At 52.9% G+C, this 24,937-nt stretch overlaps 1 protein-coding gene across 1 annotated transcript; it reads right to left on the bottom strand.

The window, feature by feature from the left end:
* Window positions 1-2,576: 2,576 nt before the first annotated feature.
* Window positions 2,577-10,812, bottom strand: LOC132494281 (mas-related G-protein coupled receptor member F). The gene is made up of 3 exons (XM_060105282.1): window positions 10,588-10,812; window positions 7,419-7,532; window positions 2,577-4,372 (listed from the first exon to the last, which is right to left on the bottom strand). The coding sequence occupies exons 2-3, from the start codon at window positions 7,464-7,466 to the stop codon at window positions 3,389-3,391; spliced, it is 1,032 nt and encodes a 343-aa protein (XP_059961265.1). The 5' UTR covers window positions 7,467-7,532; window positions 10,588-10,812; the 3' UTR covers window positions 2,577-3,388.
* Between the last annotated feature and the right edge of the window lie 14,125 nt (window positions 10,813-24,937).

Below are 24,937 nucleotides of genomic sequence, written 5' to 3'. Positions count from 1 at the left end.
CAGCGGTGACAGGAAGTATGAAAAGGTGGAGAGCTCTGTCCTGCCTGTGGCTCTCCCCTCCCTCGTATCCTGTTGGGGGCGGGGGAACAAGTGTTCTTTCTTTGTCCAGCCACCTAGAAGCTGCCTGGTAGGTATGGGACTTCACTCCCCGAATCACGATTCTATGACTCTGTTGCCCAGCAGTTGTCAAAGGAGAATGGCCAGACCCTTTGCCCCAGGCAGTTTCAGGGTGGAAATCTGTGATGTTTGGGGACCCTTGACTTCCTGCCTTTATGGGACACCCAGAAAGAAGGAGGCTTTTGGTCACCACGGCGGGGCCCGGATGTGCCGTTTTAGGGGGGTGGGGATAGCAGAGGCACATCACCCCACCCCTGCAGTGGGCTCCGTGGCCCCTTCAGTAATTAAATACCAAAGGAGGGAGGAGGAAATTGGTCGAGGGCCTGAGGCTTCTGCTTGTGGGCATCTGGGCCTTTTCCCCACCAGCAGCACAGAAACACTAGCACAGAAGCGAGGTGGTCAGGGCGTGGGCAGGTTGTGCCTGGATGCTGCCCGGGGGCTGGAGTGGCAGAAAGGAGAAGAGGCCTGACTCCCTAGCAAGACTGCAGGGAGAAAGGTCCCGGGGCCGGAGAGGCCCCATTCCTAGAGTTCGCCCCCCGCCCTTCTCGGCTTAGTGTCTGCCAAGGGCACGTGTACATTCATACACAGGCCCAGCCCTGCCCTGACCTCCAGGCTCTGCTAGTTGGTGAGGGCTGCCCACCCACCTACCGGGCCTGGGTTCTGAGCCATGGCAGGGGGAGGAAGGAGCCGTCGAGCTCCTGGGTGGGGGGCAGCTCCTCACGGGGGGCTCGGGGCTCCTGAGGAAGAGGGGAGCCCCAGGGGCTGGGATGCATTGCGCCCCGAGGATCCAGGCCCTGGACGGCCCCCTGGGGCACCTGCAGGCCTGAGAGGCCGTTCCACCATGTGGAGGGAGGCCTGCGCCACTGGGAGCTTTCCAGCCGGTGTTCCCGACCCCACCTCCTGACACGTGTCGTCAGGACCCCACTTGGTTTCTCGATTCCCCAGAAGCATCAGCTGTGGTGGCCTTCAACTCTGCTTTCCAGGGATTCTCTGACTGGTGTGTGGAGGAGAGGCTGGGGAGGGTGCACCCCAGGGGCTGGGAAAGGGGCGGGTGGGCACCCCGGCTTCATCACCCAAAGCTCCTGGAAACTTCGCCACTGGACCACACAGAGCGGTGGCCTTGCTGGAGTAGCAGCTGGGGCTGTGAGAAAAGGGAGCTGGGCTGCCGGGGGCTGGTCATCAGGGCAATGCACTTGGGGGTCAGCCGGCCCGAGGGTGGTGCTACAGCCCTTCTCTGCGATCACCAGGGCAGGGCAAAGGGCGATCAGGCTCTGCAGGCAGAATGCCAGCCACCAGGCGGTACTGCCTCCTGGACGGGCAGTTCCCTCCGTCAGCCGCCCTGCCCGCCCTGCCATCTCCTGGCTCTCCACAGAAGAGGGGCGCCCTGTTCCTGCCCTGGACCCCGGATGCCCCTGCCCTGGTCTCTCCCCAGGCCTATGCAGTGAGCAGTTTTCCCAGATCTTCCCCCAAAGTGGCTGGGGCCCAGGCTGGACACCAGGAACCCAAGATGGGCCTGTTCCTGGGGCTGCTGGAGGCGAGGGGTTGGTCAGGGAGCCGTCCGGCCCGGCTCCAGTGGAGGCTGTCTCCTGGGAGGGGCTTCAGCCTATTGTTGTGGGGTCGGGAGGTGCCAGGCTCAGAGGCGCCAGCCCTGACTCAGAGAGCTTAGGACAGAGAGTTCTGGGTGGGGCAGGGGGTGCAATATTGCCGAGGATGCAGCAGCCACCCGGGGGGTCTCTGTGTGGACACACTGTGTTCTTTTTTTTATTATTATTTAAACTTATTTATTCATTTTTTATTTATTTATTTTTGGCTGTGTTGGGTCTTCGTTGCTGTGCGCGGGCTTTCTCTAGTTGCGGCGAGCGGGGGCTGCTCTTCGTTGCAGTGCACGGGCTTCCCATTGCGGTGGCTTCTCTTGTTGTGGAGCACGGGCTCTAGGCACGCGGGCTTCAGTAGTTGTGGCTCACGGGCTCTAGAGCACAGGCTCAGTAGTTGTGGTGCACGGGCTTAGTTGCTCCGCGGCATGTGGGATCTTCCCGGACCGGGGCTCGAACCCGTGTCCCCTGCATTGGCAGGCGGATTCTCAACCACTGCGCCACCAGGGAAGCCCGCACACTGTGTTCTTCATGGGCAGCAGAGAGCCTAGAACCCAGTAGGTGTGATGAAAACTAAGGTTCCCAGAGGGAGCAGGGGGGGCCCTGGGTGGGTTAAAGTGCACGGGGGTTAGCCAACAGAGGCTAGCGTGGGGACCAAGCTCCCTCTGGCAGAGGAGTGGACACCCTAGCAGGAGAGGGAGCACGCCGGTGTGTAGACTGGCCAGCTGGGAGAGGCGGCACGGGAGCTGGGGTACAGAGCGGGCTGCACGGGGGGCGGCATGGAAAGGCTGCCCATCTGGGCTTCCGATGCCAGTGGGGTCCTCACTGTGGGAACAAGATCACAGACAGGACAGAGGGCAGGAAGCCTTCCTCGCTGCAAGATAGAAAACGTTTATTGATATACATGGATTATTTTTCATCAAACTGGGCCACCGTGCTTGTAGGTGGGCTGAGGTGGCCAGGTAGAGCCAGTGCCCACTTTTGGGTGGGGCTATAGCCCAGAGACTGCCAGGACGGCCTTCCGGAGCCCCTCAGACCAGGCGGACGGCAGCTCAGACATGCCGGCTGGCATGGAGTCAGAAACGAGAGCGAGCCACTCAAGCCAGCCGACGGCTTTTCCTGCGTCCACGCACTCGCCGTGCCAGAGGCTCCCCCATGTCGGCCACCAAAGGGAACGTCACGTGCAGAGAGACTGGGCTCCCAGACGGGTTAAGGAGAAGCGTCTCCCAGGTAGCACCCTTGCCTTGACAGAGCAGAAAGGAGAGAGCAGGTGTCCCAACAGCAGGACAAAGCTGCTGGCCCGACGGGCGATGGGCTGGCTGATGGGGCAGGAGGTGGATGGGCTGCGAGACCCCCTCCTCTCCTTTCCTGGCCATCCTGGGGCGGGGAGGAGCCCCACACCTGGCCCACCGCCCGGGGGCAACTTCTGCAGAGTGGGTCACGGAAGAAGGATAGCTGGGAGGAGCCTGGTGAGGCCACGGGGTCTGTTTGGAAGTGGCTCTTCTGTCTCTCGGCCACCCCCAGAGCCTCGGCCCCAGGTGAAGGTGGCACGCGGGCGGGGAGCAGATTTTTCTCCTTGCACTCGGGCCCCGGGGCTGCTGTCCAACTCCTGTCCCCCTGCAAAGGGTCTCTGGAGGCCACTCCAGCTGGCCCCCGCCTCCCCTCCAGGAGCTGGCCTCTCACGAGGCATTCCCCGAGGAGCACTGCATCTCCATGGTGACCGTGTTGGGCGTGCCGCCCCCCGCCTCCCCCGGCTCGGCCCCGTCTCGCAGGGCCCGCTGGAAGACCACCCTGAGGGGCTCCCACAGCCGCTGTGACTTGTCCCTGCCGGCCAGGAAGTAGACGACAGGTTTGGCGCTGCTGTTGATGCAGATACACAGGTCGGTGACATACTCGGGGAAGGGGGCCGGGATCTGGAAGACCCAGAAGAGGAACCAGTCGATCCCTAAGTAGATGGAGGACACGAGGAAAACCGAGACCACGGCCAGGATGACGTGGTTGAGCTTGGCCGAGCGGTGGCGCCGCCGGGCCCGGCATTCCACGTGCAGGACGAGTGCCAGGCAGGGCAGCACCATAAGCGGACAGAAGACCAGGAACAGCAGGATGCCCAGGAAGGCGTCCACGTGCCCGCAGCCCGTCCTGGACGCCTGGCGGCCCAGGAACATGCAGAAGTAGCTGTGGATGCTGGTGATCAGGAGTGACAGGGCCCAGAGCAGGGAGCACACCACAGCCGACAGGCGCTTGGGCCGCCGGCGCCAGTACCAAGAGGGAAAGATGACCGACAGGCAGCGCTCTGAGCTGATGGCTGGCAGGAGGCTCACGCTGGTGACGAACATGCAGAGCCCCAGGATCCGGGACACCGCGCGGACGTAGTCGGCAAACGAGCCCAGGAAGCCCCCCGTGTTCAGGATGGAGAACACGGCCTTGCTAAAGAGGTAGCCGACGTCCGCGCTGGCCAAGTGCAGAAAGTAGGTGGAGAAGGGGCTCCTCTTGATGGAGAAGCCGAAAAACCAGAGGACCAGCCCGTTGCCCACCAGGCCGCACAGACAGAGAAGCAGGAAGATGTAGTTCATGATGGCTGGTGGTGGCAGCATGGCGATCTGCTCGATGGTCAGGAAGCCGCGGCCGTAGAGCTCCGGGGCCTCGCTCACTCCCGGACACATCTGCGCAGGCGTGGAGGGGAGACACGCGGTGATGCTGGCTGGGCTTCATCCCCAAACCCGCACCTGCATCCAGGTGTGCTGGGCTCCACCCCCAAACCTGCACCTGAGCCCAGGTGTGTTGGTCCTGATTACAGACGTGGCTCTGGAGCAATGAATGGGCTCCAACTGGAGCGGAAGACACCCTTGATCTGACATAGTGCTGCCCCTCTGTGCCCCAGGGTCTGGAGCTGGCAGCCTACAGGAGTGATAGTAGAAATGGTGAAAATAAACGGTCCCTCATAAAGGTACCTGGTGGTCCACCGGCCAGAAAATGTACATGTTGTGCAAGATAAAGAAAAACTGAGGAAGCTTTCCATGTGGAAGGAAACTAAAGAGACCTGACCAATTAATGCAGGGCTGTAAGCCTAGATTGTAGAGTGGATCTAACCATCACTAGAGGGGCTATTAGGGGGGTGACGGGGAAATGTGAACGTGGACTATGCATTGTACCAATGTTACACTTTCTGAATAGGAAAATGTACCGTGGCTGTGTATGGGAGTGTCCTTGTTCTTAGAAGATACAAACTGTTTGGGTGCAAAGGGGTTTGGTGTCTGCAGTTTACTTTCAAATAGCTCTGGGAAAGAAAGTATCTATCAAGAGATAATAAAGATTTATTTAAAAAAAAGAGATACTAGAGAGAAAGCACATGTAGCAACAGGCTAACAATTAATGAATCGGTGAAGGTGTGTGCAAATGTACAAAACTTGCAATTTTTCACACTGAAACATGAAAATATTTATTTTAAAAAACAAAATCACTTGTAAGTTGCCAAAACAAAACCAAAGTGGACCCTGACCTATAGTGGAATCAGAGAGACCTGGGGAATCAGAGGTGGTTCCCTGCTGGGCCAAGGTGAAACTCTGGGTTTCTGGATCATGAGGGTTCTGGATCTGACCCAAGGGGGTCCCTAGAGGGCGAGACACTTGAGGCAGTGGCTATTTATAGAGCCGTGTATTTTGACAATTGGTCTGGCTGTGTGAGTCCGTCTGGCTAAATGCCAGTCTTGCCTGCAGGGTCTGGGCTGGCATATAAATGCATGAACGTCAGTCTTGTGCAAGAAGCTGGCAAATGGGGGGGCAGTGGCAAACCGGAGAGCACCCATCCTGAGCAAGTCAGCGGTGCCCTGCTCCAGCCGGTGGGCGCCAGTGGGACCAGCGGGCTGCCCTGCTCCAGCCGGTGGTCGCCAGTGGGACCAGCGGGCTGAGTGGCTGATCCTCCTTTTCCCTCTCCCCAGAGAAGCCAGAACTCGAGATGGTAATGTAAACACTATCCTGATCTTTAAATGTTCACATTTAAAAAACACGGAGTGGGCCAAACATAACACATCTACAAGCTGGATTCGGTGCTCAGGCTGTGGATTTTGACCTCTCATCCCCGGTGGCGGAGGCTGCCCAGAGCACCGTCACTGCCCTGCCCACACCCTGGCAGACATCACTAATCCATCCCAGCGCTCTTTCTCACAGAGCCTGAACCTGGCCTCCTCCTAATCTAAGGCCGGGTGTCAGTACCCAGTGCTCATGACTCTCCTTCCAAAACACACAACAAAACTGAAAAACAAACCAGAAGGTTCTTGAGGCAGGACTATTCTGCCACTTTCCAGATGGACCCCAGCTCCGGCAGAAAGCTGGGTCTCCCGAAAGAGTGCTCTCTGGGCCTGATACCCCATAACAAAGGGAAGGACCTCTGGTCTGGCTCCGGTCAAGGGGACCCTGCAAGCAGGGACTGGAGGGTGCCGGCAAACTTTGGGGAAACCCCAGGAGGTCAGGGCATGGGGATCCTGGTCACTGCCCGGCATCCTCTAAATATATTTATTGACCCCACATCTGTCTGTCTGTCTGTCTGTCAACTCTCAAACCCCTTAGCTCGCTCTTTACTCAGCCTTTCCTCTTCTCAGCTGGGGAGCAGACCCAGAAATTTACAAGACCCAGTGTCTAAACAAGTCCACGGAGGACCAGCTCTAGCGCTGGAGGGAACTGGGCGGCAGGGGCTGCATCTGACAGGTCAGATTCCTCAGTGCCTCTCGCAGGCTGGAAGAAGTCTGCAATCCTCCCCTCAGAGTCAGAGCGGGAGGGCCGGTGAGTCACTGGATGAGTGGCTGCCATCCCGGCCACAGAGCACCTTGTAAAATGCCTGCTCTGGAGCCTGGTGCCCTCCCTGGGCTCTGCCTTTTCTCCGGGGATTTCTGGGGACTCCCAAGCCAGTTCCTTCTCTGTCTCCTGTGGCTGCCATCTCGCAGTGGTCACCATCAGGGCTGCAGGCATGGTGGGGAAATGCCGGGGGCTGGGGTCCCGGCTCTGCCCTGACCTCCGGACTCACCGCAGTCAAGCTACTACACTGGCATGAGCCTCAGGTTTCCTCAAAGGTTGCACTTGGTAAACTCAGGGGTCCTTCCAACTTGAGAGGGTTTCTCCTGGGATTCAGGAGGGAATTCCAGAATTTTCAAAGGCCTCAGAGAAGTAGGGGGTAGGAGGGTGGGAGGGCAGAAGGGGTGGGTCAGCCTGGTGGGTCGTCAGAGTCTCAGCCATGGCTAGTGCCTGGAGGCAGGCGGTAAACTGGGACTAACGGACCCTGGCCTTGGGCGACGCTGGCAGGGTGGCCCAGAGCCCCACGGAGCACGTAACACCAGGGGCCCCTTGGAGCCAGCCTGGCAGGGCCTCCTGACAGGGCCCGGCCATAGGAAAGAGCTGACCGCCCCATCTCCCCAGGGAGGAGATGACAAGGCCTCTGGAGGTTGGTAACAGATGCCAAGGTCTGCACAGGATGGGATTCGAGGGCGTCCGGTGATGAAGACCCTGGGGATCCGAGGTGACCGGTATCCAGGGCCAGGCCACGTAGCCCAGAGGGGCCCTGCTGCCCGCCTGTCTGTCCCGAGCTAGAGGATGGGGCCTGGGCGGCACAGTGTGTGTGAGAAGGGGATGCTGGGCGGGGTCTGCCTCCTCCCACCACAGCATCCTGCAGACCCGGGTCGGGGAGCCCCCTCGGTCGGGAGCTGATGGTGGCACTTGCCTTGTTCCTGTTGGTGGGATGGGCCTCCCAGGAGCAGTTTCCAGCCATCCCCAGGCCTGGTGAGTCCAGATTCCTTATGGCTCTGCTCACAGCTCACCGGCCTGCACAACCCACCTGGCCAGGCAGAAAGAGTCACATCAGGGCGGCAGTGTTCTCCCCTCCCTCGCAGACCCCTCCCCAGGCCCCCAGGGCTCTCTCTTTGGAGGGCAGGCTGATGAGCCATCCCCTGGCCGCCTCAGAGGCAGGGCCTTGTGGGAGGCACCGGGTTTCCTGCTGAGTCCAGAGCAGGTGGAGTCTGTGTGCACCACTCCCTCCTTCTCCGGGGCCTTCATTCACCGCCCCTGCTGACACCCTAGGGACACCTCCTGGGGAAGAAGCCCCTCTCCCTCCCCGCTTGTTCTGAGATTTCTGGAACCAGACGGCTTCTGGAGATATATTTTATTTACCTGCACACATTTCTTGGACACCACCTTTGTGTCCAGCCAGGGGTGGGACAGGGGTTCAGTCCCAGACAGGAGAGTGGGGGAGGAAAGTTCATTTCCGGCAAGGAGGCTTCCTGGAGGAGGCGGCTTTTGCCTGGGCCTTGTGTTTGTAACATATTAAGGTGTCTGGTCTTTCCCCTACACATGCCTGGAAGGCAGGGCACCCCGATCATCAGCATCAGCATCGCTGTCACCACCATCAACCCCGTGTCGGTGAGCGCCTACTCGCTTACACCCCATCCTCCCGTTTGGTCCTGGGTACCAGCTCTGAGGCAGGGGTAGTCACTCTCCTATGATGAGGGCAGGGAGGTGAGGTCACCTGCCCAGAGCGCACCCTGTAACTGCCGCACACGCTGCAGCTTTGCAGATTTGTGTACCTGCAGGACCAGAGCGGCTGCAGAGACAGGAGGGCCGGAGGCGGCACCAGCCTCGAGGCTGCTATGGTGGCCCCGGCTCCAGGCTGGAGCAGGGGCAGCTGGACTCGGCCAGGACTGCAGGTTGGAGGCCTGGGAGAAGTAGTGATAGGCCGGGGAGGGGGCGTCCCTGCCTGAGACCTGTCCGCCCTCCTCCGGCAGAGCTCATTGGTCCGCCTGCCCCGGGTGCACTCGAATTGACTCCGGTCCCCCAACCTGACCTCGGCCCGCGCCCGCAAGCACCCATCCCTCCCACTGTGCAGGCGGGAAACTGAGGCTGTCAGCGGAGGAGGAGCCTTGCGGGGGCACAGCCTGGCCACAGGCAGCCGTGCCTCTCCTCCTCCGGACTCCCCCGGGATTCCATCCTAGGCCGCCACGCGCGCGCCCCTCAGCCCCGGGACGGGCAGGCGCCGGTCATTGGCTGCGCGAGAACGCGGTCCCCGCGAGCTGCCCGCCCCTCTTTAACCCTCGGCCTCCCGGAGCCAGCGGCACCGGACCGGCCGGAGGGGCCGCGGGGCGGGGCCGGGGTCGCAGCCCCGCAGGGCGTGGGGCTTGCGCCGGGGCCCCAGGTGGCTGCGCGTCGGGGGTGGGGTGGGGGCGGCCGTTATGCATCAGAACAAGTGAGCCAGCTCGTGAGGCGTGTGCAGTGTGGGTTTGCAGACAGCGGGGGGCTAGGAGACGTGCATATTACTGTGTACCTCCCACCCCTCCCCCGTGACAGTCTTGACTCTAGTTGGGCCACTGTCCCCATTGCCACGGACAGACCTCATGCTTCTCCACACTCTGGGGCTTGTCCAAGCTCTCCGGGTGCCTGCAACCCCCAAACTGCCTGCCTGGCCCTCACCCTTCCTGGCCTGGGGTACACCCCCTTCCACCCTCCTCCTCCTACACTGTTCTCGCTCTTCTTGGTCGCCCTTCCAGACACACATCACCCCTAGGTCTGGGCCCCAGGCTTGGCCCCCAGGAATGTCCTGACTCTGAGATCCTCTTCCGTTCACCTCTGCCAGGCTAGACCTCCAAGGACACACATGCCCCCAGGACAGCTGGCTGGGGCCTGCGCATGAGGTGCGACTGGGGCTGGGCATGTAGTGGTTGATTCGAGGTGTGGGTGTCCCTGTGTGTCTGAGCCCTCGCTGTCCCGCCACGGGCCATCTGAAAAGCTACTGCACTTCCGTGCAGAGAGATCAGGAAGCCAAGTTGGACCCCACGTGGGCCATAGAAAGACATGTGTATGGGAGGTACATGAGTGCGTGTGAGTGCGTGTGCCCCTCACGTCAGGATCTGGCGTGCGACAGAACGCGCTTAGGCTAAAGCAGACAAAAAATTCTGCCAGCTCAGCTCACTGCTGACCCTCCCCTCAAAGCACAAGACCAAGGATGGGCCCCCAGCCACCTGTCTGGCCCAGCCTCAGGAAGCTCCTCCTCTTTCACCACCACCCACCACACCCAGCTCCAAACCCACCTGGGTCCCCGCTAGACAGGACTTTACACCAAGAGGCCTCCGTGGGAACCGTCAGACTCCAATTCTCCTGTCGGTCTTCCCAGCCCCTCTCCTTGTCCCGGGGCTGCCGCCTGGGCTGGGTCTGAGAGCACTGGCCACGGGGTGGGCTTGTGGCTGTCATTCCCCCCAGACACAGGGGACACCTTTCAAAATGTCTCATGAGCAGCCTTCACCCAACGCCAGCACCCCATCAGGCACCGCCCACTGGGGAGAAGGTGGGACGCAGCCACCCAACCTCTGGTGGCTGCCGAGGTTGACCCCTCGGTGTCCATCCCAGGGCTGGCCCCAAGCTGCCGGAGCTCGGCCCGGGGAAGGAGGGGGTTGCTGTCAGCGTGTGTGACGGCGGTGGGAGCCGTTGCACTTGGGGTGCTGCCTGCTGGGTGTTCTCCTTCCTGCCCTTCCAGAAAGCACGCTTGGATGGCTGGCGAGGGTGGTGAGGGATAGAGGGGGGCCCCCACCCACAGGAGGACAGAGCAGGAGCTGGAAGCAGAGGACAGCTGGGGGGTCAGCAATCACCAGGGTGCCCGGGCCTGCCACACAGGAGGGGGACTCTCAAAGCGGCCCGGTGACCCTGGGACTCTGGGGCCTTGGGAGGGCTCCTCTGGCGGTGAGAGCGCTGCTCTGCGGTCTCAGGCTCCTGCTTGGGGCCATGTAATTTCCGGGGGCTGCCAGCCTCGAGGGTGCCTGCCTTCTTCTCCTTCCCTGCCCGGCTCTCACCCTGCAGCCCCGGCTCCCGGGACGCCCTCCCCTGGGCCCTGGGCGCCGTGGAGGTACCTGCAGCTGCTGGCCTGATCCTCAGAGGCCTCCCCTTCGTGGAGGGCTCTTCCCGTGGTGCCCACCTCTGGTCACCCACCAGCAGGGCAGCAGGCCAGCGCAGGGCACTGCCTGGAGCCTCAGGAAACGCGAGCTCGGGGTGGAGGAGAGCCCTCGCCTGCCTGCTGGAGGAGACGCTTTGGCAGTGTAACCCGCCCCAAACCCAATTCCAGGCCCGGCAGGAGCGGGGCGGGGACGGGGAAGGAGAAGGGAGGAGGGGGAGGAGGGGCTGGGCCGGGATGAGGCTTTGGGAAGGAATGCCCCGCTCGGGAGCCCGCCCCCCCGGAGCCCCGCTGGGATCTCAGCTCTCCGCCTGATGACGTCATGTTGGCCCGAGCACTGCGACCCGAGTCCAGCTGTGAATCTGCAGCTCCGCGGGGCTGCCCACTGCCCGGGAGGGGGAGTGCCAGGCTGTCCACTTGCCCGATGCTTTCCCTCGGACCCCTCTGGGCATTTCGGGGGCGCGGAGGCCTGGGAGGGGCGGGTCCCCACCTGGTGTTTTAATTGTACCCAGGGGCTGTTATGGAGAAGCTTGGAGGCCGCAGGGTGAGGGCTCCAGTGAGGGGGTGGTGCAGGCGCTTTGGAGGGCAGAACGGGTGGCTGGACCGCAGTGCCACCCAGGTCGTACCCCACGCCGCCTTCCACCCCGGAATCTGCCCAGGGTCCCTTGTGGGCTTCTGGAGCCAGGAATTCCCTTTTCTCCAGCCCTAATAGCAGTCAGATGGCGCAAGTGGAAAATCACAGCGCTCGCCCGGGGCCTGGGCTGAGCGGGGAAATTGGCGGGCCGTGGTGCCTGGTGTGTGCGCCGCGGGAGGATGAGTCAGCCTCCCCCGACCCCGGCGAGTCCCCACAGGGTCCTGGGGCACCGAGCCAAAGCCTGGGGGGCGGTGCAGGGGCCAGAGGGGTGGCCGTGAGGACGGGGGTGGTGAGGAGTGGCTTCCCAGGAGCCACCAGGGAAAGCTCCCTGCCCTGGACCAACTTTCTCATGGCCCAGGGAGCCTGAGGGAATTCTGAGCAATGTTTTCCCTGTGGGAGCACATGATGCCCAGATTGGGGCTGGGGGGTGCCTCTGTGGGCATCTTAAAGAGAAGCCAGAAATGGAGCTTCCCCTGCACCTGCCCTGGAGCTGCAGCCCTCCTGTGCCTGGAGGAGCTCGATGTCCCTGGCCACAGGCGAACCTCAGAAGGGGCTCAGATCGTTCCCTGCTGGGTCCAGCTGGCCTCCCAGGGCCTGTGTTTTTAGGGAGGGGTTGGGGGAGGGCTCGAGGATGCTGAAGGTCACCGCCACGCCCGAGGCTGGGCTGGCAGCAGGCAGAGGTGGGGACCCTCCCCTCCTCTCCCAGGCCGGCCAGCTGGGGCCCAGCTGGGCTGCTTGTTTATGTGGGGAGGCCGGGGGAGGCCAGTCCAGGCAAGTTCCAAGTGTAATTGCATCTGGACTCTTAAAAGGAATTGTGTGAAGTGGGCAGTGGCTCTGAAGTCCACCGCCTTATTTGGTATGGAAATCTGTTTCTTTCAAAACTAATGAGAGGTGCTTGTAAATGGGAAGGCCATTCTTTGCTTGGGTTTGCTGCGTCCCATGGCCACCCACTGTCCTCCGGCCTGGAGGCCAGGCTTCTGCAGGGACATGGCCTCTCATGGCTGCCTCCGATCTTGGGTGACCCTGGGACTTGGTTCGTCATCTGTCAGGTGGGAAAAAGAATGACTCTCGGAGTAGCAGTGAGAAAGGAATCATGTCCCAGGTAAGAAAGCTCTTTGTGACCCCAGAAACACTGTGTCATTCATTCCCTCTCTCCCCTCACAAGGCTTAGGGTGACTTGGAGGGGCCGGCCCAGTGCTGGTCACGTGACACACTGTCCCTGCTCTTCCAACCCTCATGTTCTGTCCTCACGCCCTGAACAGCCACCACCCTGCCGTCAGTGGTCCTCCTCCACCCCTCCCAGGAGAAGGGAAGTTTAGTTTTAGTGGTCCAGTGCCGTGGGCCTCACAGGTGGACTCTGGTCTCACCCCCACCCCAGGCCCCCTACAAGGATGCAGGCCAGGACCCTCCTCTGCTGGGCCCTCCTGTGGTCCCTCGTTGCCCAGCTGCTCCGAGTCGGACCCTCCGAGCCAGCAGGGAGAGCGCAGAGCCTCCCAGGCAGAACCGCACCCACTGCAGAGTGCCTGCCGGGTACCGTGCACTGTGCTCTGGGCTGATGAACAGGCAGATGAGGTCTCTGCCCTCCCGGAGCTGCCATCAAGCTGGGAGGCAGACCAGAATCAGATGACCCAGACACATGTAAAACCACAGCTGAACAGAAGGCACCAGGATGCCAGGGAGATCAGGACGGCTTCCTGGAGGAGGTGAGGAGGGAGCCTGTGGGGAAAGTTGGGCCGGAGCAGCTCAGGTGAGAAGGGTAAAGAAGACATCCCCAGCAGAGGAAACTGCATGAGCAAAGGCCCTGAGGCAGGAGGCGTGCTTCACCAGTGAATGGGGGTGTGGATGAGGCTAGGGGGAGGCAGAGAGGGCAGAGGCCCCCAGGTGGGCAGCCCTGATTGGCCCTTCCTGACCCAGGATCTTGCCCTCTGTGTCCTGTTCTCACCTCTCTGTTGACCGTTGTCCCCTCTGCTCAGGGGGACAAGTGCAGTGAGGATGATGACAATTACATCTGCCTCTTGCTGTGTCCTCTGAGCCAGGGCTGCATAAATGGGATCATTTCATCCCCACAACATTGCCCATTTTACACCTTCATTCAACACACATTTACTGGGACTTCCCTGGTGGTCCAGTGGTTAAGACTCCGTGTTCCCAATGCAGTGGGCATGGGTTTGATCCCAGGTCGGGGAACGAAGATCCCGCATGCTGCATGGTGCGGCCAAAAAAAGTGTACGATTCAATGGTTTCAGTGTATTCAGAGAGTTGTGCAACCATGACCACTCTCTAATTATAGAATGTTGTTTTCACCCCCTAAAAGAACCCCATACTTATTAGCCGCCTCCCCAGCCCCTGGTCACTACTCATCTAATTTCTGTCTCTATGGATTTACCTGTTCTGGACATTTCATAGAAATGAAATCACACAGGTCTTTTGTGTCTTGATTCTTTCACTCAGCATAAAGTTTTCAAGGTTCGTACATGTTGTGAATTCACATATGAGTGCTGCATTCCTTTTTATGGTGATAGGCTGGTTCTTTAGGGTCCAAAACACCTTTCTCTTCTGCTTGGCTAAGGTCCTCTAGGAGACAAAGCAAATGTGTACATGGTCTGTGTGTCCCAGGTTAATTCCTGAGGCCATTTGATTTCAACCCTTGAGATTAAAAAGTTCTCCCCAAGGTTTGGCTGGTTTTCCTGATGGGGAAGAGTGAGTAGGACACCTCCTCCAGCCAGGATGGAGCATCTGTGGTGGGATGTGTGCATCAAACATCCATCCATCCATCCAACATCCATTTATCCATTATCCATCCATCCATCACCCACCCATCCATCCACAATCCATCCATCCATCCACCCATCCATCATCCATCCATCCATCATCCATCCAACATCCACTCATCCATCATCCATCATCTATCCATCCATCCATCCATCCGTCATCCATCCATCCACCATCCATCCATCATCCATCTTACATCCATCCATCCCTTCCATCCATCATCCATCCAACAGCCATTCATCTATCATCCATTACCAAACAATCCATCACCCATCCATCCATCCATCATCCATCATCCATCCATCCCTCACCCATCCATCCATCCATCCATCCATCCATCCATCATCCATTTTACATCCATCCTTTCATCCATCATCTATCCATCCATCCATCTTACATCCATCCATCCTTCCATCTATAATCCATCCATCATCCATCCATCATCCATCCATCATCCATCCAACAGCCATTCACCCATCATCCATCCATCCATCCATCATCCATCATCCATCCATCCATCATCCATCATCCATCCATCCATCATCCATCATCCATCTTATATCCATCCATCCTTCCATCCATAGTCCATCCAACATCCATTCATCCATCACCCATCCATCCATCATCCATCCATCCATCCACCATCCATCCATCCGTCCGTCCATCCATCCATCCATCCATCTATCCATCCATTCTTACTTTCATTCAACACGTATTTACTGAACACCAACAATGTTGGTGCTGGGGAAAGAATTGTGGACATGAAGGAAGAGAAGAACAGGTGATAAATAGAAACAAATGAACACAAGAATTCCAACCGGAATCAGTGCAGTGAGGATAATGAACAGGTGTGGTGATAGAAAATTATGTGGTAGAAGAAGAGAGGGTGTGATGTAGGTGGAATAATGGCTCCCTAAAGATGCTGAAATCCCAATCCCCAGATCCTGAGACTATAAGAACTTACGTGGCAAAAGAGACTTTGCAGATGTGCTGAAGTTAAGGGTTCTGAGAAGGAGAGATTATCCAGTGTTGTCTGGGTGGGCCCTGTATAATCGCAATGGTCCTTACAAGAGGGAGGCAGGAGGGTCAGCGTGAGATGTGATGATGGAAGATGATCAGGAGATCAGTCAGGTGATGTGATGAGTGAAGAAAGAGGTTGGAGGGATGTGAAAAAGGGGCCATGGGCCGAGGATGCAGTATCCTCTAGAAGCTGAAAAAGACCGGGAAATGGATTGTACCCTAGGGGCTTCAGCCCTGCCTACACCTTGATTTTAGGCTTCTGATCTCTAGAACTGCAAGAGAATAAATGTGTGGGGACTTCCCTGGCACTCCCACTGCAGGGGGCCTGTGTTTGATCCCTGGTCGGGGAACTAAGTTCCCACATGCATGCTGCACCGCAGCCAAAAAAAAAAAAAAAAAAAAGAAAAGAGAGAGTAAATGTGTGTTGTCTTAAGCCACCAAGCTTGTGGTCATTTGTTACAGCAGCAATAGAAAAACTAAGAATGGTAGATAAGCCTTTTCAGCAAGCCCAGGCTGAAAGCTCTTTCTGCTTGAGCTGAGGCCTCAGAAGGGAAAAGAGAGGCTCCAGATACCCACTGAGTCCACAGGAATAGTCCAGGATAAAGAAGAGCAGGTGCAAAGGCCCTGAGGTAGGAAAGGATTTGGTGTGTTAGAAGAACAGAAAGGGGGACTTCTCTGGTGGCGCAGTGGTTGAGAATCCACCTGCCAATGCAGGGGACACGGTTCAATCCCTGATCTGAGAGGATCTCACATGCCGCGGAGCAACTAAACCCATATGCCACAGCTACTGAGCCTGTGCTCTGCAGCCCGTGAGCCACAACTACTGAGCCCACGCCACAGCTACTGAAGCCCGGGCACTCTAGGGCCTGCATGCCGCAACTACTGAGCCCGCGTACTGCAACTACTGAGTCCTTCATGCCTAAAGCCTGTGCTCCACAACAAGAGAAGCCACTGCAATGAGAAGCCTGTGCACCATGATGAAGAGTAGCCCCCGCTCGCTGCAACTAGAGAAAGCCTGCACACAGCAATGAAGACCCAATGCAGCCAAAAAAAAAAAAAAAAAAGAAGGACAGAAAGGGAGATAGGAGGGCAGGAATGGGAGGGTGTGTGTGATGAGGCTGGGGAGGTGGGCGGGGCCTCCAGCCCCTGCAAGCCCAGGGGCAGAGCCATCTCCTGGCGCCTGAGATGGGATGTCCCAGCAGCAGGGCCTTGGCTGGTTTCCCATCTTCCTAGTTTGAGGCTCTCTGTCCAGCTTCCAATTCCTCACTCTCCTGCTGCCCAGACCTTTTCCAGCCGTGTCCACTTCTCTCCCTCCCCATGGCCACTATGCTGGTGTGGGCCTGTTGTATCTCCCACCTGGACTCCTTGCTGCACCACGACCACTGCACCGTCCCACTGTACATTCTGCTCACTCATCAGACTCCTTAATGTGGGTCACTCAGCCCGTAGGGACCCCCAGCATCATTGTCCTGCCGCCCTGCCCACCTTAAACTCCTCGGTCAGCCTTGACAGCAGCTGTGGTCCATCCTTGCTTCCTTCCCTCCACGTCTGCATCCTGGGACCAAATCCCAGTTACCACATCATTTGTTTCAGCATGGGATTGAAAAATAAGGAAACTTTTCAAAGGCCACATTTTCATTTTAGAAGTCCACCATGATCATTTCTAAAAGTCATGAACAATAATTCCTTAAAATCAACAAATATGCAGTGCCCATATTCATTTATTTATGGTTTATTTACAGGATTGTGTGTGTGAATCAGGATCCAACTAGATGCACTGGTTGATATGCTTCTTTTCCCCTATTTTAAACTGTAGGTTCTCCTGCAGCATCTCTCTCTGTCTCTGTCTCTGTCTCTCTCTCTGAGTTGGATCAGGAAACAGACACACCACACTATCAAGGAAATAAGGGGTTTCATACAGGAATGTGGGTGGGGCTGGGCCATGGAAGTCTGGAAGGCTGGAACCAGAGGATGGGAGAAGCAGTCACTAGCCTCCAGGACACTGGCCACTCACCCACTGGTGCCGGGACAGAAGCTGGGGAAGCGCTGACCCAGTATTACTCAGAGAGGACATGGTGGGGGGGCAGACAGTCCAGCCCAGCCCACTCCCCACCCCTTTAACTATTCTTAACTTCTTGGGGGGCTGCAAGTCATTTATTTGAGAGATGATCCCAGGAAGCACTACACAAAGATGGAGAAGTGAGGCAGGGAAAGAAAAAAACCCTGAGAATTCACTCCTGCCTGACTTGGAGAGGTCTGGTCCTCAGCTCACCAGCGTCCCAACCTCCATCAGTGTGCTGTTGTGACAATTGCAAGACATAGGCAGGTACACCAGGGAGGGTGGCTTGAGCGAGAGGAGACAGGCTGAGTCCAGTAGTTGGGGGGAGACTGGTGTAAACCCACTCCTGATTTGGTGGGATAGGAGGGAGGTAGGCAAGGGATGATGTTGCAGTAGGCTCTGTGTTTCCACTGGGCCAGCCATTGGAGCATGTGGACACATAAGATAAAAAAAATGCCTTGGATGATTGGTTCAAGATGGCAGAGAAGAAGGACGTGAGCTCACTCCCTCTTGCGAGAGCACCAGAATCACAACCAACTGCTGAACAATCATTGACAGGAAGACACTGGAACTCACCAAAAAATATACCCCACATCCAAAGACAAAGGAGAAGCCACAATGAGACGGTAGGAGGGGCGCAATCACAATAAAATCAAATCCCATAACTGCTGGGTGGGTGACTCACAAACTGGAGAACACTTATACCACAGAAGTCCACACACTGGGGTGAAGGTCCTGAGCCCCACGTCAGGCTTCCCAACCTGGGGGTCCGGCAATGGTAGGAGGAATTCCTAGAGAATCAGACTTTGAAGGCTAGTGAGATGTGACTGCAGGACTTCAAAAAGACTGGGGGAAACAGAGACTCCACTCTTGGAGGGCACACACAAAATAGTGTGCACATCGGGACCCAGGGGAAGGAGCAGTGACCCCATAGGAGGCTGAACCAGACTTACCTGCTGGTGTTGGAGGGTCTCCTGCAGAGGCAGGGGGTGGCTGTGTCTCACCATGAGGACAAGGACACTGGCAGCAGGAGTTCTGGGAAGTACTCCTTGGCATGAGCCCTCTCAGAGTCCGCCATTAGCCCCACCAAAGAGCTGGGTAGGCTCCAGTATGGGTCACCTCAGGCCAAACAACCAGCAGGGAGGGAACCCAGCCCCACCCATCACCAGACAAGCAGATTAAGGTTTTACAGAGTTCTGCCCACCAGAGCAACACCCAGCTCTACCCACCACCAGTCCCTCCCATCAGGAAACTTGCACAAGCTTCTTAGATAGCCTCATCCACCAGAGGGCAGACAGCAGAAGCAAGAAGAACTACAATCCTGCAGCCTGTGGAACAAAAACCACATTCGCAGAAAGATAGACAAGATGAAAAGGCACAGGGCTATGTACCAGATGAAGGAACAAGATAAAACCCAGAAAAACAAGTAAATGAAGTGGAGATAGGCAACCTTCCAGAAAAGGAATTCAGAATAATGATAGTGAAGATGATACAGGACCTCGGAAAAAGAATGGAGGCAAAGATTGAGAAGATGCAAGAAATGTTTAACAAACACCTAGAAGAATTAAAGAACAAACACCTAGAAGAATTAAAGAACAAACAAACAGAGATGAACAATACAATAACTGAAATGAAAAATACACTAGAAGGAATCAATAGCAGAATAACTGAGGCAGAAGAACGGATAAGTGACCTGGAAGACAGAATACTGGCATTCACTGCTGTGGAACAGAATGAAGAAAAAAGAATGAAAAGAAATGAAGACAGCCTAAGATACCTCTGGGACAACATTAAAAGCAACAACATTCACATTATAGGGGTCCCAGAAGGAGGAGAGAGAGAGAAATGACCCAAGAAAATATTTGAAGAGATTATAGACAAAAACTTCCCTAACATGGGAAAGGAAATAGCCACCCAAGTCCAGGAAGCACAGAGAGTCCCAGGCAGGATAAACCCAAGGAGAAACACACCAAGACACATAGTAATCAAATTGACAAAAATTAAAGACAAAGAAAAATTATTGAAAGCAGCAAGGGAAAAATGACAAATAACATACAAGGGAGCTCCCATAAGGTTAATAGCTGATTTCTCAGCAGAAATTCTACAAGCCAGAAGGGAGTGGCATGATATATTTAAAGTGATGAAAGGGAAGAACCTACAACCAAGATTACTCTACCCAGCAAGGATCTCATTCAGATTCGATGGAGAAATCAAAAGCTTTACAGACAAGCAAAAGCTAAGAGAATTCAGCACCACCAAACCAGCTCTACAACAAATGCTAAAGGAACTTCTCTAAGTGGGAAACACAAGAGAAGAAAAGAACTTACAAAAGCAAACCCACAACAAATTAAAAAATGGTAATAGGAACATACATATTGATAATTACCTTAAACGTGAATGGATTAAACGCTCCAACCAAAAGACACAGTCTCACTGAATGGATACAAAAACAAGACCCATATATATGCTGTCTACAAGAGACCCACTTCAGACCTAGAGACACATACAGACTGAAAGTGAGGGGATGGAAAAAGATATTCTGTACAAATGGAAATCAAAAGAAAGCTGGAGTAGCCATAATCATATCAGATAAAATAGACCTTAAAATAAAGAATGTTACAAGAGACAAGGAAGGACACTACGTAATGATCAAGGGATCAATCCAAGAAAAAGATATAACAATTATAAATATATATGCACCCAACATAAGAGCACCTTAATACATAAGGCAACGGATAACAGCTCTAAAAGAGGAAATTGACAGTAACACAATAATACTGGGGGACTTTAACACCTCACTTACACCAATGGACAGATCATCCAAACAGAAAATTAATAAGGAAACACAAGCTTTAAATGACACAATTTAAACGAGATAGACGAGATAGATTTAATTGATATTTATAGGACATTCCATCCAGAAACAGCAGATGACACATTCTTCTCAAGTGCTCATGGAACATTTTCCAGGATAGATCATATCTTGGGTCACAAGTCAAGACTTGGTAAATTTAAGAAAATTGAAATTGTATCAAGTATCTTTTCCGACCACAATGCTATGAGATTAGATATGAATTAAAGGAAAAAATCTGTAAAAAATACAAACTAGTGGAGGCTAAACAATACGTTATTAAATAACCAAGAGATCACTGAAGAAATTGAAGAGGAAATTAAAAAATACCTAGAAACAAATGACAATGAAAACATGATGATCTGAAACCTATGGGATGCAGCAAAAGGAGTTCTAAGAGGGAAGTTTATAGCAATACAAGCCTACCTCAAGAAACAAGAAAAATCTCAAATAAACAATCTAACCTTACACCTAAAGGAACTACAGAAAGAAGAACAAACAAAACCCAAAGTTAGTAGAAGGAAAAAAATCATAAAGATCAGAGCAGAAATAAATGAAATAGAAACAAAGAAAACAATAGCAAAGATCAATAAAACTAAAAGCTGGTTCTTTGAGAAGATAAACAAAATTGATAAACCATTAACCAGACTCATCAAGAAAAAGAGGGAGAGGACTCAAATCAATAAAATTAGAAATGAAAAAGGAGAAGTTACAACAGACAGCAGAGAAATACAAAACATCATAAGAGACTACTACAAGCAACTGTATGCCAATAAAATGGACAACCTGGAAGAAATGGACAACTTCTTAGAAAGGTATAACCTTCCAGGACTGAAGCAGGAAGAAATAGAAAATATAAACAGACCAGTCACAAGTAATGAAATTGAAACTGTGATTAAAAATCTTCCAACAGGGCTTCCCTGGTGGCGCAGTGGTTGGGAATCTGCCTGCCAATGCAGGGGACACGAGTTCAAGCCCTGGTCCGGGAAGATCCCACATGCCTCACAGCAACTAAACCCATGAGCCACATCTGCTGAGCCTGTGCTCTAGAGCCCGTGAGCCACAACTACTGAAGCCTGCGCGCCTAGAGCCTGAGCTCCACGACAAGAGAAGCCACTGCAATGAGAAGCCAGAGCACCACAATGAAGAATAGCCCCTGCTCACAGCAACTAAAGAAAGCCCATACACAGCAACAAAGACACAATGCAGCCAAAAAATAAATAAATAAAATAAATAAATTTATAAAATAAAGAAAAAGTTTCAAAAAAAAAAAAGGCTTGGGCCTCCCTGGTGGCGCAGTGGTTGAGAGTCCGCCTGCCGATGCAGGGGATACGGGTTCGTGCCCCGATCTGGGAGGATCCCATATGCCGCGGAGCGGCTGGGCCCGTGAGCCGTGGCCGCTGGGCCTGCGCGTCCGGAGCCTGTGCTCTGAAAGGGGAGAGGCCACAACAGTGAGAGGCCCGCATACCGCAAAAAGGAAAAAAAAAAAAAAAAAAAAAAAAAAGTCTTCCAACAAACAAAAGTCCAGGACCAGATGGCTTCACAGGTGAACTCTATCAAATATTTAGAGAAGAGTTAACACCCATCTTTCTCAAACTCTTCCTTAAAATTGCAGAGGAAGGAACACTCCCAAACTCATTCTATGAGACCACCATCACCGTGATACCAAAACCAGACAAAGATACTACAAAAAAAGAAAATTAGAGACCAATATCACTGATGAATATAGATGCAAAAATCCTCAACAAAATACTAGCCAACAGAATCCAACAACACATTAAAAGGATCATACACCATAATCAAGTGGGATTTATCCCAGGGATGCAAGGATTCTTCAATATATGCAAGCAATCAATGTGATACACCATATTAACAAACTGAAGAATAAAAACTGTATGATCATCTCAATAGATGCAGAAAAAGCTTTTGACAAAATTCAACACCAATTTATGATAAAAATTCTCCAGAAAGTGTGCATAGAGGGATCCTACCTCAACATGATAAAGGTCATATATGACAAACCTACAGCAAACATCATTCTCAATGCTTAAAAACTGAAAGCATTTCCTCTAAGATCAGGAACAAGACAAGGATATCCACTCTCACCACTATTATAGTTTTGGAAGTCCTAGCCACAGCAATCAGAGAAGAAAAAGAAATAAAAGGAAATACAAATTGGAAAAGAAGAAGTAAAACTGTCACTGTTTGCAGATGACATGATACTATACATAGAGAATCATAAAGATGCCACCAGAAAACTACGAGAACTAATCAATGAATTTGCCAAAGTTTCAAGATACAAAATTAATGCACAGAAATCTCTTGCATTCCCATACACTAATGATGAAAAATCTGAAAGAGAAATTAAGGAAACACTCCCATTTACCACTGCAACAAAAAGAATAAAATACCTAGGAATAAACCTACCTAGTGAGACAGAAGACCTGTATGCAGAAAACTATAAGACACAGATGAAAGAAATTAAAGATGATACAAACAGATGGAGAGATATACCATGTTCTTGGATTGGAAGAATCAATATTGTGAAAATGACTCTACTACCCAAAGCAATCTACAGATTCAATGCAATCCCTATCAAATTACCAATGGCATTTTTTACAGAACTAGAACAAAAAATCTTAAAATTTGTACGGAGACACAAAAGACCCCGAATAGCCAAAGCAGTCTTGAGGGAATAAAACGGAGCTGGAGGAATCAGGCCACTGGACTTCAGACTATACTACAAAGCTACAGTAATCAAGATAGTATGGTACTGACACAAAAACAGAAATATAGATAAATGGAACAGGATAGGAAGCCCAGAGATAAGCCCACATACCTATGGTCAACTAATCTATGACGAAGGAGGCAAGGATATACAATGGAGAAAAGACAGTCTCTTCAATAAGTGGTGCTGGGAGAACTGGACAGCTACATGTAAAAGAATGAAATTAGAACACTTCCCAACACCATACACAAAAATAAATTCAAAATGGATTAGAGGCCTAAACGTAAGACTGGACACTATAAAACTCTTAGAGGAAAACATAGGAAGAACACTCTTTGACATAAATCACAGCAAGATCTTTTTTGATCCACCTCCTAGAGTAATGGAAATAAAAACAAAAATAAACAAATGGGACCTAATAAAACTTAAAATCTTTTGCACAGCAAAGGAAACCATAAACAAGATGAAAAGGCAACCCTCAGCATGGGAGAAAATATTTTCAAATGAATCAACAGACAAAGGATTAATCTCCAAAATATATAAACAGCTCATGAAGATTAACGTTAAAAAAAACAAACAACCCAATCCAAAAATGAGCAGAAGACCTAAGTAGACATTTCTCCGAAGAAGACATACAGATGGCCAAGAAGCACATGAAAAGCTGCTCAATATCACTGATTATTAGAGAAATGCAAATCAAAGCTACAGTGAGGTATCACCTCATGCCAGTTAGAATGGGCATCCTCAGAAAATCTACAAACAAATGCTGGAGAGGGTGTGGACAAAAGGGAACCCTCTTGCACTGTTGGTGGGAATGGAAATAGATACAGCCACTATGGAGAACAGTATGGAGGTTCCTTAAAAAAACTAAAAATAGAATTACCATATGACCCAACAATCCCACTAGTGGGCATATATCCAGAGAAAGCCATGATTCAAAAAGACACATGCACCCCAATGTTCATTGCAGCACTATTTACAATAGCCAGGTCATGGAATTAACCTAAATGCCCATCGACAGATGAATGGATAAAGAAGATGTGGTACATATATACAATGGGATATTCCTCAGCCATAAATAGGAATGAAGTTGGGTCATTTGTAGAGACGTGGATGGATCTAGAGACCGTCACACAGAGTGAAGTAAGTCAGAAAGAGCAAAACAAATATCGTGTATTAATGCATATATGTGGAACCTAGAAAAATGGTACAGATGAACCGGTTTGCAGGGCAGAAATAGAGACACAGATGTAGAGAACAAATGTATGGACACCAAGGGGGGAAAGTGGATGGGGGTGGTGGTGGTGTGATGAATTGGGAGATTGGGATTGACATATATACACTAATATGTATAAAATGGATAACTAATAAGAACCTGCTGTATAAAAAAATAAAATAAAATTCAAAAACAAACGAACAAACCAAAAAACCCAAAACAACAACAACAACAAAATATGCCTTGATCCCCACATGAATGAGTCAGTTTTCCATGAAACAAGTGCAAAATTGCAGAGTTGTTCTCCAGTCTGAGTGCTCAGTTGTCTCCTGTTTATGGGAGGCCATGTTGCCTAAACTTTCTGGCAGAAGTAGCTGTTTTCCAGATAAAACTCAGAATTGTTTAGCCCCTCAGCTGTTGGAGCTGGAATTTCCCCCCGAGGCCTGGGCCAGCTGAACAGATTACACTGATTGGTATGTGTGTGTCTTTCAACTCATTTAAAAAAAGAAATTTTTTAAAAAAATTCCAGGATCTTTTCAAATAAATTGTGGTGAAATACACCTAGCAGAAAACTTGCCATTTTAACCATTTCTAAGTTCTGTGGCATTAAGTACCTTCACATTGTTGTGCAACCATCTCCAAAACTCTTTTTCTCTAGGGACACTGAACCTCTGTCCCCGTTAAACACTCCTCTTCCCCTCCCCCAGCCCCTGGCAACCACCATCCTACTTTCTGTCTCTATCAATGTGATGACTCTAGGGACCTCCTGTGAGTGGAATCACACAGTATTTGTCTTTTTGCGACTGGCTTATTTCACTGAGCATAATGCCCTCAAACTTCATCCATGTGGTAGCATGTGTCAGAATTTCCTTCCTTTTTAAGGCTGAATGATATTCCATTGTACGGATGCACCACATTTTGTTTATCCATTCAACCGTTGATGGACAATTGGGTTGCTTCTATGTTTGGGTTGCAAATCCCTCTTTGAGACCTTGCATTCAATTCTTTTGGGGTTGTACCCAGAATCAG

This window comes from Mesoplodon densirostris, chromosome 7, assembly GCF_025265405.1.
Source record: "Mesoplodon densirostris isolate mMesDen1 chromosome 7, mMesDen1 primary haplotype, whole genome shotgun sequence".
In the NCBI taxonomy this organism is placed as follows: Eukaryota; Metazoa; Chordata; class Mammalia; order Artiodactyla; family Ziphiidae; genus Mesoplodon; species Mesoplodon densirostris.
The sequence above is the reverse complement of the archived record's forward strand: the minus strand, read 5'-3'. Positions and strand labels throughout refer to the sequence as shown.

Coding starts and splice junctions, on each gene's coding strand:
- LOC132494281 (XM_060105282.1), bottom strand. CDS start 7,466: ATGGCTGGAAACTGCTCCTGGGAGGCCCATCCCACCAACAGGAACAAG. Junction 4,373..7,418: donor ATCCCACCAACAGGAACAAG/GCAAGTGCCACC, acceptor ACGCCTGCGCAG/ATGTGTCCGGGAGTGAGCGA.